This window comes from Rhipicephalus microplus, chromosome 6 (genome assembly GCF_043290135.1).
Source record: "Rhipicephalus microplus isolate Deutch F79 chromosome 6, USDA_Rmic, whole genome shotgun sequence".
Lineage (NCBI taxonomy): Eukaryota > Metazoa > Arthropoda > Arachnida > Ixodida > Ixodidae > Rhipicephalus > Rhipicephalus microplus.
Window position 1 is genome coordinate 140,827,095 of NC_134705.1, and position 18,156 is coordinate 140,845,250.

An 18,156-nucleotide genomic window follows, 5' to 3' on the forward strand; every position below is an offset into this window, starting at 1 on the left:
TTACTCCGTAAATATCTTCTGTAGTTGGGACTAAAGTAAATCGCATCGTTTCTCTACGTCCTTTGTCTGGATATTCTCTTCGTATTGAACGCTTCCGAAGCCTCCGATTGCTCATGCAGCATGTCGCTAAGAGCTGCCCTCTGTATCTTCATCGGAGTGTCTCGAAGGTCTAGCAGCTTACACGAGAGTCGTCATTGCTGTTGTTCATTTATTTTATGAATTGTCTCTCTTAAAGCAAACAATGCGCAAATCACGGTCACTATATGAAATTATCGAGGTCTTCTCTATAGCATTTTATGGATCCACTGCTACAACAACAGCCAGTACGACCATGAAAACTGGTGGGGCGTAATGCGATCCCCGTCACTTGGGGTGCGGTATTACATGCCGTGCAGTATAACACGTAAATACCCTAAAGTGAAGGCAATGATTTTCGCGGTTGAGCACAAACAATAGAATTATAAAATCATGGTTTTAGAATTTCAAAGTGCCCATAAAGTCTGAAACTTTATGGGCACTTTTTAGTTTTCAGACTTTGAGGTATAGAAGGCATCCTCGTGCTTCAATAACTGTACTGAAACCGTGTCCATATCTGTGGGTGATGCTCTACCCTTCTTATAGTAGTTTGTTAAACGAAAATATGAGATGTAGGATGTTTAAAAAAAGGTGGGCACAAATGAACGCAACATACTTCAGTCTATACGATTGTTGTTAACACACCGGCTCTTATTTTAATTGAATGAGGATATCCTAGCAATGAACGGTCATAGTACCCCAGCGCAATAACGTTAAAGAACTCGTTTGGCAGATAATGCAATGTCGATGTCACATTGCGGGTTGTTTGAGACAAATCATTATTCGTTTGGGAGAAGTTGAAACAGATGATGATACTAAATAAATAAAGAAAAGTAAATAAATAAATGAATAAATAAAACGTTCGCAAGAATCTATGCATTGTTGAAAATGCTTTTATGCGAAGCAGTCAGCGAGTTGCTTTTTATGTTGTTTTTTGCCACAGAGCCCAGAGATGTACAAAGGTGTTTTTGTAAGCGGAGTAGTTTTCTGCATATCGTGTGCGTACCAGGCATGTCAGTAACGATTATGTTTAAAATGTAACTTGTGGTGTTATGTGCACGACGTAAGCACTCATGTTACATACATAGGCATCAGCTTTAGTGAAACGAAACGCATGCTACGGTGTCATGCTGAGAATGACATACGAAGCATTCGTTAGTAGTCCGGGGTCGAACAACACTTGAATACAATTTGTAGAGTCATAGGAGTACGTGTGATGTATATTCGGCTGTTATAAAGTGCATACAACAATGGAACCTAAACAGAGGTTAAGCCGACAGTACGGCTGCAGTTTTGACACCTTGAAGTGGAATGAGATAGCCAGCACTGTAACCAGAATTGACGTGTCACCAACATAACGGGAGCATCTCCATGGTCTTTCTTCAAAGCAGTTTCCAGACCTGGCATTGGTCTGCGGATGAATACTTTATATTGACGCAGAATGCCGGGCTTCAGTTTTTGCTGGGAACTAAATTTTTAATATTTGTGTTCGTTGGCTCAACGCTATACTGATGCCACGTTTTAATGATACTCTTCCAGTTAATTTACCAACGTCTAGCTGTTTTTATCGTTTCTGGGTAGATAGAAACTTTGAATCCATCCATCCATCCATCCATCCATCCGTCCGTCCATCCGTCCATCCATCCATCTATCCATCTATCCGTCCGTCCGTCCGTCCGTCCATCCATCCATCCATCCATCCATCCATCCATCCATCCATCCATCCATCCATCCATCCATCCATCCATCCATCCATCCGTCCACCCGCCCATCCGTCCATCCATCCGTCCATCCATCCATCCATCCATCCATTCATCCATCTATCCATCCATCCATCCATTCATCCATGCGTGGCACACACCTGCACTTCCCGGCTATAGTGTACTAGAATATGATATTCTAGTACACTATACCCCGGCTGCGCTGCACACTCGGCGCGTGTGCTTTGGATAGGTTGCTGCTAGAAGGCCACGCCGATGTAAAGCGCTCGTTATTGACGCACTTCTTTTCTCTTCACCGGGAACTCAGTCAGTGAACATCTCCACGCACCTACTTATCCTGAACGCCCCAGAGGCCACGTACTTCACTGACCACGAAGCTGTGATCTCCAAAGGAAAACAGGTCCCTAAGCTCATTGGGAACCAGCCCTCCTAGTAGTTCGTAAAGTAAAATATTGTGTATCCAACACACGCACACTCTGTAAATAATTGCTTCGATATGTCATAAAAACATTGTGTATGTGAACGCATATAAATCACCCTATAACAACGTATGTGTCACGTATTTACATGATGCGTGGGCGAATGTTTCACAGTTTTACCGATAAGCATTGGAACTTCGCTCCACTTGTCAGCATTCACTTCGTGGAGAAGGCGTGGATTTTTTTCTTTTCTGTTTCTGTGTTTCAAGGTTGCCTTTTTCGTCCTGTCTTGAATTGTTACGCATACATACATACAAAGAAATTTATTACAACACCATAGGAGCTAGTTTAAATAAATCCTAAGATCCCCTCCATCAGTCGGTGGCTCCACGCAGGGAGGCACAGGAAGGTGAAGACCCTATGCGATGGACGGGTGCTCCGGACAGCCAGTAGTTGTAGACCTAAGCCCAGGCTGTGTAAGCTCCACCGCCCCCGCTCCTCGTGACATAAATCAGTCCCCGCCTCCGCAGGGCACTGCCCGAGCATTCGAGCTAGCAAACAACTCTCGAGGCCACAACGAAGACACTCTTCATGAAAGTACAGCTCTATCCTACAATACGTTCGCGGGCAAAGATATGTACCCACCTGTAGGAGTCGAAATGTGATTCCCTGGGTTCTGTTGAGTCTGGCATCAGAAAGGGGAAAGCGCCTTCGACCCAGATTGTAGCTTGACGTAATGTCATGGGACGTTGTAAAACGATCTTTTCTAAAATAAATGCCCCCCCCCCCCCTCCCGACGCTTCCCCATTCGCCGCACGGTTCGTGTATTCACGTGCAAGGGTGTGAGCACTGACATTAGGATTAACTACATCAATGCCCTCGACGTGCACTGGAAACCAGGACTACTAGCCTATCTCGCCTGTCTGCGACCACTTTGACTTAGCCGTGCCACCTGCTGTGAAAAAAAAAAAAAAAACCTGCAGAGAAGGCCCGTACGGCCGACCTTGAATCTGAGTAAAAGCACAAGGCACCTTTGCTGCCTAAAGAGCTAACACAAATGCAGCTTCTTCCGCAACTGTGACCTGATCAGTATAGAATGAGACCCGGAGACCAGATGCCCTTTACCATCGGCAACCGACATCCCAAAAAGGCCCAAGACCTTGAACGAAACCTGCTCAGTACGTGAGCCATCGTATGTTCACAGAGACACGTGTGCATTATAAACGGTGAAGTTTGCGTACCACGGGGTGACCAGATGACACCGGGTGCCATGTCGACCTTGTCGCCCAATGCTCCATGCTACTTATCAAAGAAAGCGTTGCATCCAAGACATCTGAAAAGGCGGTTGAACTATGTGGTTGATTCTGGTATCTCAAATAAAAAAAAAATACGGCGCGCAGTGCTGATGGTGAAGCCAATGGTTCAGCTCCATATCTGTGGGCATTCGTGTGGACCCCGAACCTGATATGACTAGCCCTACATAGTCAGCTTTACTGAAACATTTGCTCAAGCTTTGTATGCCCTGAATTTATTAAAGCTCTCAATGCATTGTAAACTATGAAATAGTTGTTTAATGCAAGCCTAATATACAGAAAAAACGACAATCTTGTACATACGAGACGGCAGTGATTTTCTCACGAGGCCTCTTCGGGTACTGAGACAATCATGTGAATCAAACGATCATCTTGCACTGACGAAATGTTTTATCAAGTGCTTGTCATTTTACAGCTTCGCAAATGTAGTCAGTGATTTGGACAGGGGCGTAGCGGATAACCTATGCCCGTCATCCCCCCCCCACCCCTCCCCCTCCATAATTTCACCCTTATGGCATAGAGAATGAAAAATGACTATTTCAAGGGGGCCCTCCCCGAAATCAAGGTGGCACGTACGCCCTAGCTCTTCTACATCATTCACGCGTCAGATCAACAAACATTAAATTGATCTTTGGAATGCGTGCGAGTAGAAATGAGTGTGAACGTGAATCCAGGTAGGACTGATGATGATGGTGAGAAGATACGAGACTCTTCACCCTCAGCGGAGCGCGCTGGGTCTGCAGGAGAAAGCTTTGTAAGTTCCTGAATTCTGGGTTCGAGCTGATGGCTTCGGGCGTGGCGTGTTCGTCGTGCATATTTAGTGGAAAGTTTCGTCAGTACTGTAGGATGCACTGTGTTCGTTTATTTGCGAAAAGGTTGAGTGAAAAGAACAAATCACACATTTTCTTCCGTTCTTCTTTCTGCATAACCACCACAATCGCTTCAAATCACGCGCTAGCGGAGCGATGAGTACTCTACCACCTCATCCAAAGTTATGAATGCATGCTTCCCGATTGAATCCGTCACTATAAAAACTTGATTCTGAAAATCAATTTGAAGTAGGTTATATTATGCTGTCAATTATGTTAATTATGTTTCACTCAAGCTATGTACTCACGGTTTTGTCCTCCGAAACTGCCAAGACTTCTATTGCTTGCATCCAAAGGAATCCGATTCTGCTTTGCGGCTTTTGGATTGGCTCGCGGGTGTCATGGCTCCTGTGGAACGCGCGTGAACATAGCACCGGGATCAATTCGTGATGGCAAACTTGACAGAAAAGGACTTTGCTCCGCTGAGTGCGGCCTGCGTGAGGGCCCTGAGTGACAAGCTTTACGAGAAGCGCAAGACAGCTGCACTGGAGATTGAAAAGTGAGTCGCGAACGCTCTAGAAATATGGCAGTGGGTGCCGCACGTAGGCTCGGGTGGGCGCGTCGGTTCTCGTTTATCTGCTTTTAGACAGCGGTGTCTTGCGATGTTACTGCACGTCATAAAGTTAGAAACGCACAGCTGTAGCGTCAGCGTCGCAATTCTGTTGTCCTCCCCCTTTAAAATCTAGGAGTCGAAGTATGGATTGATCATATTGCACAAACATCGTCGATCTATAACTGCTGCCTGCGAGTTCGGAGTGGTAGTACGAGTGCTCTTAAGTAATGGTCGCTATCGAAGATCGAGTGTGGTGTAGTATATATCAGCATTTTTGTTTCTTGTTTGGTACTGTTCCTGAGAAGTGGTGTGCGACAGCGGCAACGGATTGATATAGATTCCAAAGATGTGCAAGGCGGGAAAGAAAAAGTAGAGACATGCAATGCTGCCGCTTATTTGATTGTAACGTTTTAGTATCAACGTTTACTATGAATGAAAAGTGTATCTGAGCGCGAAATTAACTCGTGTACTCACGCTGTTGGTCCCTGGCTGTTCATCACTGTGGAGCGCGCCATTCGACATAGTGCTATTTGCTGCAAACCGCGGAGCACTCTTCACAATCACAATGCTTCGTCGCGAGTAAGCCCGATGCTTAAAGAACTGTCGTGTTGACGTTAAAAATGTAGCGTCTTTTAAAACTAATATGTGTCCCAAACATGGATCTGAAAGGTTAATTATGTTGTTTGCAGAGCTGAGCAGCGTTTAACATGCATGTAGCTGTCACGCCATAAAGGTGCTCCGTAGCTATAGGTCTCGAGCAGGATACGTTTCACTTGATGCACCGCTAGTATCATGCATGTCGAGTCACAAAGTACATCATGATCATTATCCTATCTTGCATGTCCACTGCAGAATGAAGGCCTTTTCGACGGATCTCCAACTCAACACATCCTACGCGAGTAGATTACATTCTTTTATTTTGTCGCCTCACCAAACTCTGCCGGCCTCGGCCGGACTTCTTGTCTCTCGGTATCCATTCCATCATTCTAACTGTCCTCCTGGTGGTATAACATGCCCAAAGTCATTCTTTTTTTTTTTCTATTATATCGGCTTTATTTTTTTTTTTGCATTTATATCAACTACCCCTACTTGCTGTCTAATCTAGTCTGCTGTCTACCTATCTCTTAGTATTAAACCAATCCTTTATCCTTCCGTGGCACACTGTGTGATCCTCTAATTTCTCGAGGGCCTTTCTTATTCTCCAGGTTTCGGCACCATGTGTTGAAACTGGCAAAAGTTCAAAGGTGCGCACTTTCTGATTTATGGACAATAGTAAGTAGCTTGCCACAAGTTGAGAATGCCTGCTGTATTTGCAGCATCCCATCTTTATTTTTCGGCAGGTGCGCTTTAAATGAGTAGGCTCCCCAGTTCGTATTTGAATTGAATGTAAAAGTGTCCCAAAAGCAAAACGGAGCATGTGAGCTGTTTTGCATAAAGGGGCACCTAAGTAACGAAAAAGGCTCAGAAAAAACAATTTACGTGGTAGAGTATGTAGAATTATTTCAAAACATGTCTTGGGAGATGTGTCCGATTTCTGCCAGACATGAATTGCATGACATTTCTATCTTCCTCAGTAATTAATCATGAAACTTTGTTGACATATTTGCCTTTGATTTCACCCATTGTAAGCTCATGCATGTTTGAAATTCACCATTTAGAGTAGGAGACTCATACTCGTACCGCGTTCATTATTGTGTGGACCTTGTCAATATTACCCTGCTTATCCTTAACGGCACACTTTATTGCCATTCTGTATGGAGTTTTCGTTTACTGGTTTTGGTCCTGCTGCCCTTTTTTACCACTGCCTGACTTTCTTCGACGTGACAGATCTGTGTGCACTGAGCTTGCTTTTGTTGATGCCAGTCTAGAGGTACACTGTCGTCCTTTATGAAAGGGAACACGCGAACGCGTGGTCTGCGTTCCGCGGCAGCTGCCTACAGCACTATCAATCGACAGCAAAAGAAAACACGTTTGCTTTCAGCGTCATCTGTTGCAAAAAAAAAAAAAAACAATGAGTTATGGCCGGTAGACAAGCGCTGCTAGATTGCACTCCCTCTGCTCAGGCCTGCAGTGAGTCATCTGTCAACATATCAAATGTTGTGCACGACCACAGCGCAGGCTGCATTAATCGCTCGATATCGCTTGCCGCGCAAACGCTGAGGGAACGTAATCTAGCAGAACTTGTCTACCGGCCATGACTAGTTATTCTTCCTTGGCCATAGGTGATGCCAAAAGCGAATGTGTTTTCTTCACTTGTTGGTTCATGGTGCTGTAGACAGCCACCGCAGAGCACAGGCCACGCATTCGCGTGTTCCCTTTCATAAAGGACAACAGTGTACATGGAAGTCCTTTATTTAAATTGTAGCCTATGTGAGACAAGTTGTCCTGACTCTCTTGGAAAAATTCTGTGCTCTAAAGCCAAGCATATTGTAAACTGAACTAGCGTGGCATCAAGCACGAGCGAGCTTAGACCAAATACACAACCAGGTTCAGTTCACACTGAAGAAAAATGTAGAAGTTTGTGAAACGAAGCCATTTCCTCCATGGTACGCCTTCTGCCATCAATTTCAACTTGTAAAACATGTGGCTTACGAACTGTGGCACATGCATATGTGTTGCAGAGCAAAGAATGGACATGCTAAAGCAGTAGCCGATAAGAAACTTTTGTCATTTAAAAGAGAAAGTTTTTGCCAATCTGTAACGTAACTATTGTTTGGTATAGAATGGACTGACAATACTCCTTGTAACATCTGGAATGTATTTCACTTAAACTTTCAGTCCCTTTGAATGGAGTTATAAAGATTTTGTATGTCTATTGTGGGTAAATGGTGACCTACGACTGAAAGGTGTGAATGATTCATGTGCAGGATGGTGAAGGACTTCATGAGCAAGGAGAATGTGATGCAGATCCGCAAGCTGCTCAAGTTGCTCGGCCAGGACTTCGCCCTGTCGCACAATGCCAACAGCCGCAAGGGGGGCGTCATTGGGCTCGCTGCCATTGCCCTCGCTCTTGGCAAGGTCAGCTGAGACGTGTTTTCTGCTTGCACAACTTTGCTGTGGAACTTCTATTGCATTATTAGTATGGTGCATAATTTTTTAGGAGTGTTCAGTGGTGTCCTTTTCTCATTGTAATTCAGGTAGTCTCTGTCCATGGGCTGTAATTAGTTGCAGCAACAGTTACATGAGACCGAAAGCGGCTTTTTAGCAATGCAGCTTTTTAGCGCCGACGTAAATCTTAGGGGGTCTGTTCGCACTTTCTAGCCCACCTGCCAGAGGGAAGCCCGATGAGAGGGAGGAGAGGGAGCTAAGCGATCGAGCGGGAAGCCTAGTGTGGCAAGTTTAGCCTGGTAGAGAAAGGTTAACCCAGTTGAGAGGGTAAAACTGGGTAAAAAGGAAGAGAGTGAAGGTGAAGCTATGGTGGGAGTGCAGCAGATGGTGTGGAGAATAGGAGGGAGCAGAAGCATAATTGGATGTGCCAGTGAAAGGAGTCGACCCATGGTAACGCTTGCTCGAAAGCAGAAGGTGCTGGAGAGAGTAGAGGAAAGACGCACTGATGCCACCAGCTCATGGTGAACCACATATTACCTTCTGCAACAATGGATATAAGAATAGAGCAGCGGTCGAAATTGTGTTTACATCCCTGTCACCGTGTCTGCTATTTCTCATCTTTGCCTGTCTTGAACGAGCAGCAGTATAAACCAGTACCAACTTTAGCAAGCCTAATGGTTCTCTAACGAGATTGTGGCATCTCAAAGAATAATGCAGTTTCTTTTAATTTACAGGCTGCTACAAGTTTGATACCAATCAAACTGGTAAACTTGAAGGAGTGCCAACATAAAGTTTGCAAATTTTCGTATTGGCGTTCTAGATATAAATACTGGCATCAAGAATCCTGAAGAGAGTATCTCAGTACCTCGGAACACTTTAAATACATATATAAATTACCACTCTTTTGAACACATTAGGGTTTGCTACAGAGGAGGGGGCTCTAAAGTGGTAGCCCAGTATGTGTGTTAGTCAAAATTTCTCTCCTTGTGTGTGTATCTTTCAAGGCTAGGTCCCCCGAGTTTTTTATGTGCCAACAGGCCCAGCACCAGACATTACAACATGTCAACACACACTAACGTAGATCTAAGTCGTGCGAAGACAGCAACTTGTCATGTACAGTTGACTCTTGGTAAACAGAAATCTGCTTAACGAATCACTGCTTAATTGGGAAAACTTCTCTGATATGATTTGTTTAGTACTTGTATTTTGCTCCCGTATTCACCTCCCAGTGAGTGAAACTCTTTTTAAATAGAGCATATTTTTTTGGTATTTTCAGGTTTTATTTAATAAGAGGCAGCAACTCCCAGTTACGTTTGGTGCACAAAAACGGCGATGAATGAGCTGTTATCCAGTGATTCTGACAGAATTTGTCGATATTGTTGGCTCCTCATGATAATGTTCACTGCGGCAGAACAGGCTCGCCATTAGCTGGGTGAGGAAAACTTTTACTAAATAAGACTAATATTTATTCTGCATGTTTCCTGGCTATGGTGTGTGAAAAGTGTTAAGGCTGTAGACTTACCAAGCAACAAATCTCTTCTGATATCTCAAGACTGTGTCAGTACAGTAGACTTCGATTATATGTTTCCCGGTTTTGCAACAACCCACATTTTACGACGAATCGGTTTGGTCCCAGCAAGATCCCAATAGAAGTAATGTTTTACAAACCTTTGTTATATGACACAGTTTTATGCCAACCCCGCATCTCACGGCGACTTTCAGATTTCATTCGAAAGAAAAAATGAACTTTACTCAAAATAAATGTCGACCAATTATTCTTGAGTGCATAATATGAACTTGCGTTCTCCTAGGTCGACGACCAGAAAAGTAAAGAGTAAAACAAGATGTCTTTTTAGAATGGTAAATTTATTCTCCTGGAAGTTATATATATGCTTCCATCACGTGTGTACATATTGGAGTCTCTACATAGTCTTGGTCTCTCTACACAGAGTAGATGCAGCTTGCTGAAAAGCTGATATTTTCACATTTTTGGTCCGTGCAAACTTTTTCTGGTCGACATACAGCTGATCTCCCCCCTTTGTCGCACTCCTAGTCACAGGCTTGCGCACGCATATTGGCGCGAGGCAGCTATTTTGACCATGCAAAAACACTTTCATCTGATGTTGAGGTTCGTAATAAGAGCGAGACGCCACTAGTTGCACCTCCCAAGGCAAAATTGCAATGCGCACAGCTCAGTCACACACAAAGGCATTCCACACAAACTTGTGGTCTGTCGCCATTATGTGATAGCGATGACGCTGTGTCGAAAGGCTGTTGGCTAGCGGTTTTGGTTTCATTTTCACACGCAGGCGATTTTTGGAGTCCATTTATCAGTAAAAAGAGGTGCGTCAGATTCAATTTTTTTTGAAGTTGAGAATAAAGATTCCTTCGCACCTCCTTCAACTCAATGTTGCCATTAGCTGCTACTGGCAAGAATACATTAATGTACCTTCCTTGCAGAGGCGTAGGGTTGTTCTGTGGGCTCATTCAGGCAGTCCGTGCTCGTTTTTTGGGCAAGGCTGAGTGTCACTGCCTATAATCTTAGTTTTCCATGAAATGACGACCAGATTATGCGATGGTTTTGCATGGTCTCTTGAAAGTCATATAATCGGGGTTCCACGGTATTCCTTCTGGTAAGGAGAATTTTAAAAGGTCGTACTAGTGCTTTGTTGGCTTACAATGATGATTTTGGTCCTTCATTGTGCAGTGTGACTGTTTCAAACAAAAAAGCAAAATGTATCCACCATATAATGAATCGTGTATGTCGGGTACTTCATCACTTGTGTTGCCAAAATTGTAAGAAATTAAAAAGAAAAATGCTCTCTCATCTTTTATCTCAGATTGACTTATCATAAATTAGAGCAGAGCAAGGCTTAAACTTGGGCTTGTTGGTTGTACTTCGTAATGGAATGACGGCGCAACTACACACGGACAGGAAAACAAAGGCACATAAAACACAGCGCTGAAATCACAGCTGAATCTTTTGTCTCAAGAACGGGACTAACTGTAAAACTACCCATCGTAAGCTTCCCACATGTGCAAACTGAGGAAATACACAAATCATTGCGTATCAACGAAATATCAAGTGAACTAAAAAAAATTTCATCAAAGTCACACGTACGAATTTGAAAATTCATATCATCATCATTTATTTTACCCTTAAGGGCCTCTCTCGGGGCATTACATAAGGGGGGGGAACAATCCAAGTACAAATTTCAATGAAAATGCAGTTCATGGTTACAGTTTTAGAATTACTAAAACATATCACAATCGAGTGATGTTGCTTGATTGTGAATATGATTTTTTGAACCAGTACAAGGGACTTTGATGTACATTTCTTTTTTCGCTTGGTTGGGAATATAATTTTTTTTTAACCAGTACTTGTGAATTGTTTAACAGTTGGCACGTACCATGGGAAGTGCATCTCGAGAGGCGTTCAGTTACAGTCCACTGCTGTAAAGTGCTGAGCAATTCTCCCCCCTTCCTTCTCCTATGGTGAAGGATAACTAGCCAAGACTTAGAGGAAGGGGGGCTTGCTCGCTCATGGACTGAAAGTTAAGATATAGATAGAAGAGCCGCTAAGAATAAAGAATGCACAACTTTGCTTCTAATTAAATTCTCTACTGAGTATGCATACATTAACTCTTTCCATTCACCTTCATCAAGCGAATAAGGACAATGAAGGAAACAGTGCAAATATTGAAAGACCAGAACAGGCGGCATGTTTGCGATCACCCAAAGACGGAAAAGGGGCATTTGCTCGGGATTTCGCAGTAGATGGACTGTCTGTTTTCGGAACGCTCTGGTTGGAAAAAGCTCGATAAAAACTGTTACAGAATGTGCCGCTCCATCAGTTTGCCACTTTTATTTTATTTGTTTATTTATTTGGCAATACTGGCTAACTCCTGGTGGAATCGTTGCAGAGTGGGGTTACAATCAAGAATGGTGCATACAACATTCTAGAGTAAAAAGTAATGTAAAATGACGACAATATAAAGCAATGAACTAACACAACTCGTTAAGCAAAACAGAAGCACAAATTATTTAGAGTGCCCAGGAAGGGACAATCCACTTAGTCGGTAGTATCGCCTGTATTCACAGGACTCCGGTCCGTACGTGGACGACCTGGTGAAGCCGATCCTGGCCTGCCTTAGCGACTCGGACAGCCGTGTTCGATATTACGCCTCTGAGGCACTCTACAATGTGGTCAAGGTGGCACGTGGCGCCGTCCTGCCCAGCTTCAATGACATCTTTGACTGTCTGAGCAAGGTGTGTCGCCAAGCGCGGGTGAAAAGTGTGGAGTTAAGTCAATGTGCCTCATTTTTTTCACTTAAAGGTGTACTGACACCATTTTTTGGTAGTGTGTTTACACTGCCATACAAATCACCTTTATACAGAGGTGGCTGTGAGCAAGTGTGTAACCCAGCATGTGCTGGTAAGGTACTTTTTTTTGATATTGAAGTCGCATGGTGCACCTACCGACAGCATCTAGCTTGACATCAGGCTACATTACGAATTGTGGTGGCTTCACACAGCAGTCCGGCTAGTTGTGGCGTCAGGCTCGGTACTTCCAGAATGGCCGCTTGTGTGTCACCAAAACGTTCAAAATATCTGCTTGTGTGTCAACAACAGAGGCATGGTGCTGAGTTGCCGCTGAAACATCATGATGTCTTGCACGAGCATGTGACAAAAAGCTTATAAGAAGTTGCGGTGTCAGGGTATAGTAGGAAACGAAACTGGCTTTCAAAAACACACTGTCGCCACTCTTTCAGGGTGCGCTAACGCTTAGTAGTACATTTTCTAAGCTCTTCAGGGCTTGGCCTCTCATTTGACACTGGAAAACGATTAATAAATTTTCATGCCAGCGCCGCGTCAAAAGGGTTCAGACATCAAACTTGTGGCATATGTGTTCTTTCTTTCGCATGCTTCTCATTGATCCAAGAAACATAAAACATGTTCGGAAGATGGATGTATTCTCCTTAATAATTTAGTCTCACATTGCATATGTGACCAACTTTTGTTTGCAGTTGCTTGCCATCGAGTTCGATGGTGATGTCTCAGTTTAGGAAACCTGACAACGTGCAGCCACAAGCGTCAGCTTGGGGCTGCACGTTTTCAAGAAAGGGAAGGGGGCAAAAAAACAACAACAAGAAAGCACATGAGACAAGCGCTAAAAACTAAGTGTCTAATGGAAAAAGCGTGGCATATATAGTTATAAAGGAAGGCACAAACGAAATCCTATTACCGTATATACTCGTGTAAGGGCCGCACTTTTTTTTCGAAAATTTTGCTAGGTGCGGCCCTTACACGAATCAGGCCGATTTAGTACAGGCAGTACAGGCCAAAGGTCTGTACTGTTTATGCAACAGTAGCAGAGTGCAAGAGTCACAAATGACATGCCAGAAATGTTTTTATTCGGATTCCATTTCGCTGTCCTCGTTCTCGGAGGAGCTCGCCTCGGCGTCCGCGTCTTCCCAGAGACGGTCATCTTCGGTGCCGTTCATGGAGTTCGAAATTCCCGTTACCTTGAAGCTTTTAGCAACTACTTCTACTGACATGGCACGCCACGCATTCAAAATCCATTCACACACCTGTTGGAGCGACGCCCGCTTCAGCCGTCCTGTAGGGGTCTTCTCGTGGACGCCTCCAGCCATCCATTCAGAGTAACATCGGCGAAATTCCACTTTGAATGGTCTGTTGACGCATACGTCGAGCGGCTGCAGCACACTCGTCAGGCCACCGGGAATGACGGCCAAGTCCGTACGAGTTGCGGCAACTCGGTTCTTGACGCGGTCGGTCAAGTGGCCCCTAAAGCTGTCCAAAACAAGGAGGGCTTTCCGTTGTAACAGCCCTCCAGGTCTGTTTGCCCAGACGGTCTTAATCCAGTCAACGACCAGTTCCTCGGACATCCAGCCCTTCTCTTGCGCACGTACGACGATTCCCTGAGGGAACTTCTCTTTTGGGAGAGTCTTCCTTTTAAATACGACGTACGGCGGAAGCCTCCTGCCGTCTGCCGTGATGCACAACATCACAGTGCACCTTTGGCGTTCTGCACCAGTCGTGCGCACAGACACACTTTTCGCACCTTTTAAATCCACTGTGGTGCTTTCCGGTGCATCGAACCACACAGGTGTCTGGTCCGCATTCCCAATTTGGGACAGGTCGTATTCATGCTCCCTCCTGAGAGCATTCACGAAGCGATGAAACTTAATGACGTGGTCTTCGTACTCGCGCGGCAGTTTTTGGCAAATCGTCGTTCGGCGCCGAATAGAAAGCTGGTTACGGTTCATAAACCGCGTAGCCCAGCCCCGACTTGCCTTGAATTGTGCCGGGGGTATTTCCATGTGGCGAGCGATGCTGAGGGCTTTGACGCGTATCATGTCAGTCGATACGGCGTAGCCGTCCCTTCGTGTGTCGACGACGTAGTTGACGAGCTCGCTTTCGAGTTGCGGGTACTTGCACTTTTTCCCGCGAAACGCCTTTCGGCTCCTGTTAGTAGCGGCGAGGGCATCTTTCTGATTCATCCAGTAACGCACGCGCTTCTCATCGACGTCGTACTTTCGTCCAGCTTCCCGCTTCCCGTGCTCCTCGGCATAGTCAATCACTTGCAGCTTAAATGCTGCAGTGAATGATCTCAGATGCCGGCCCATCGTCCGTCACGTGCGCTGGCTTCTGCAGGGTTCACTACAACCAACAAAGTGACACCGACGACACCGATCTGAAGTCGCGCTGCCAACGTATCGACACGATGCTAGGAACGATGCCAACAAAGAGGCCGCACAAGGCAAATATGGCGGCGCGCTGTCAACGGCGTGGTCGGCGCGTCGGCGGAAGTAAAATAAAAGCGGAAAAGCGTGCAGCGCCATCTGGCTGTAAATGAACTAACTACACTTTTCTGGCGGGACATTTTGAACTTTTGTTTTTTTTTTTTTTTCGAAATATCCGCTTTCAAAGTTGGGGTGCGGCCCTTACACGAGGGCGGCCCTTACACGAGTATATACGGTAACCTCGACCAAGCATCTAATCACGTGTGCTGTAGATACCAAACCTCAGGGTCACTGAGAACAGTTGAAGGCTGGCCACGCATCTCTCTTACACTTTTATTATTTCAAACGCTTCTGCGATTTCACGGGTGCACTGGTCCCTGTACTTCATCACCACAGCGGTTTCGCTTAGCTCAGCGGCACAGTGGCACTGCTGGATGTACGGACGGTGTATCTTTTTTGTGTATAGTACACACAAAAGCAATTGTTCGGAGACCACATGAGCTCTGACTGAAATTCACTTCTAAGCTGCATTAACACAAAGCCTGAAAATTATCTACTACAATCTTTGTCTCTTTGCGAAGATAATGTGTGGTGTGTGTTGCCGTTAAACACGTGGCTGTGCGACAGCTAGTGTTCTCAGAGGGTTCTTTTTGAGATCATGTCAAAAATTTGCTTTCTTAGTGTTTGATATCTATACAACAGACTCAGAGTAAACTTAAATATGTTAAACAGAGTGGCTGCCTGAATGGAACAACTGTGATTTGTTTAGGACTTGTACACTGCACCCCTGTTCATTGCCCCAGTAAACCTAACTATTTCTAAGTGCAACATATTTTTCTGGTCCCTTCAAGCTTCATTTATTGGATTTGTTGTGTACTTTTTGGCATCACAATAGCCTCATCATGAAAGAACTGTTCGTCTCTCTATGTGCAGCTTTATTTTTTTATTGTTGTTCTATGCATTTAAATTAATCCTTGCTTTCAATTATTTCCAACATTTCTTACTCGCTGCCTCGCAACATGTTTTGTGTCGTCTTACTATGCAACTACGCTGTTCAGTGCACACACTGATCAAACTGATATCTGCCCACGTATGAGACACTTGTATGTTCGTCTTTCCGCATTGATGCACTTTGCGCGGCGATGTAAAATAAATGAATTCAAAGTAAATAATATGCATGAGTGGTACCCCAGTTAGTCGTCAGGTGGTGGTGGTGTAATTCTCAACACCCCGTGTGTTTCTCTCTGCGCACACTAGCTGGCTGCCGATCCTGACCAGAACGTGAGAAATGGATCGGAGCTTCTCGACCGTCTTCTCAAGGTGAGGGGAAGCACCAAACCATGTCGCATACTTTGAAATCATGATGAAGAGCAAACAAACTGAAAGAGCACTGACCAAAATGAAAAGGTTTAAAACATGCTCTTTCATTTCGTTTGCTCTTCTTTCTTCTTGCGGACCAAACAATGCTTCGTCAAACCATCGAAATCATGATGCCAGAAGTGTATGCTTGTTGCAAGTTTTCTGAACTTATCAATATGAATGTGAACTTATCAAGCTTGACCGCAGAGTCGGCACCTGCTGTGGTGGTTTAGTGGCAATGGTGTTCGACAGCTGACCTGTGGGTTGTGGAATGAAATACCGGCAGCGCCGGTTGCATTTTCGGGGGAGGCGAAAATGCTTCACACCCGCGCGTGTAGTTTTAGGTTTACATTAAAAAACCCCAGGTGGGCGTCATTTCCAGAGCTCCCCGCTACGGCGTCTTTCATAATCATGCCGTGTTTTTGAGGCGCTATACACTAAAAATTATTATCGCTGTTATCGATTAGTTATTACAGAAATCGGCTATGGGGGGACGCGTTGAAATGTGTGCCCAAGAGCATGCTCAACATTGTCGCGAAATCATGACCTTGCTGTTAGCCAACACGGTATGCAATACGCAAAGATGAGACTGCCTCTCGAAGTGATTGCCCAAAAATACTGCCCCCTGTTTTCCTGCTTTTGTGAGCGTTCTCACGTTATTTATTGTTTTGCTTGGCCATTGTTTTATCCTTTTATACTTTTAGCCTATGGTCCTAGACGTGGAGCACAAATCTGTACACTCTTGTCGCTGGCGTTTTTTCAAAAAAGCAAGCTTTCTGTCTTCTCTACGCAGGACATCGTTACGGAGAGCGCTTCGTTCGACCTGGTGGCCTTCATGCCGCTGCTGCGTGAGCGGGTCTACACAAAGAACAACTTTGCGCGAGCGTTTGTGGTCTCCTGGGTGAGTGCTCCCTGATACGCGGCGTTGCACGGGAATTCGCACACGGCAAGTGTGAGTGCAGGGTCGACAGCGTTGGCATTCTAATTGAGATCACTTGTGGCAAGCCATAGTTACTGTCATTTACCAACACACATTCTAGGTTGGCAGCCCAAGTGCAAAGGCAAAAAAAAAAAAAAGATCACTGTTTTGCTGTAAGGGTGAAGGGATCAATGTGATAGCTACGAATTGGAATGCTGTACAAAGTGGGCGCAAGAAGCAATAATGACCCAAAGGAAGAAACAAACCAGCTGGACTGCGTGTGGGCCTTTGGATGTGCAAACGAAAGCCAGTGCTTCACTTTTGAAAAAATAATGGCATAGAGACTTCGGTGCAAGAAAAAAAAACGCCTATTTTCAAAGCATGACAGCACATGCCAAGCGAGATAAATGATCTAAAAAGGTGTGCATTCTAAAGCAGCTGCACTGTTGGCATGCTCTGATGTGCAAGCGATAGCTAGTGCACCACTTTGAAAGAAAAAAAAAGTGGAAAGACATCAGTGCACCGAAAAAATTCTACATATTCCCGAAGTGAGGCAGCACATTCCAAGCGAGAGTAATGATTGAGAAAGGCGTGCATTATAACATGCAGGCAATGCCGTACATGTGCGGCAAGAACTATATGGTGCCTATTAGACGATTCCGTACGTGCACGGCAAAACGCTGAAAGGGTTAACAAGCTGTTCGCTCAATCAATGTTGACGTGCTACATTACCCCATTTGGTAAAAAGAATGTTTGTTCTACACTTGCGATCATGGCTGAGAGTGGCGCTGACTAACACTGATTATTAAAATACCCTATATTGGGACGAGAGGAGGATCACTGCTGTAGCTCAGTTGGTAAGAAAATTGGGAACGTAATCCAAAGCTCACATGTTCGGTATCTGTCAGCGCCAAGTTGTGTTTTCGTCCACTCGTTCTTTCTTGACATGTATGTCACAGTTATTACAACGCACTTGAAGCAGTACAATCAGCGTTCCCGATGCCTCCCTTGGTTTTAATACCTGCAGGTTTTATTCAGGTTGTGTCCTGCAAAGCCATGAGCCCTCGAAAATTTCCTTTTTTTCATTCTTTCATGGTAGCATTGGCAGTAGAA

At 44.8% G+C, this 18,156-nt stretch overlaps 1 protein-coding gene across 1 annotated transcript in view; it reads left to right on the forward strand.

Annotated features, from left to right (window-relative positions):
• Positions 1 to 4,707: 4,707 nt before the first annotated feature.
• The window catches only part of LOC119168426 (protein VAC14 homolog), a 61,303-nt gene continuing 47,854 nt past the window's right edge, over positions 4,708 to 18,156 (forward strand). Inside the window, exons 1-5 of the mRNA XM_075866753.1 lie at positions 4,708 to 4,896; positions 7,818 to 7,968; positions 12,100 to 12,267; positions 16,023 to 16,085; positions 16,918 to 17,025. Coding sequence (XP_075722868.1) covers positions 4,787 to 4,896; positions 7,818 to 7,968; positions 12,100 to 12,267; positions 16,023 to 16,085; positions 16,918 to 17,025 — 600 coding nt within the window. The 5' untranslated portion in view covers positions 4,708 to 4,786. The remainder of the gene's footprint in view (positions 4,897 to 7,817; positions 7,969 to 12,099; positions 12,268 to 16,022; positions 16,086 to 16,917; positions 17,026 to 18,156) is intronic.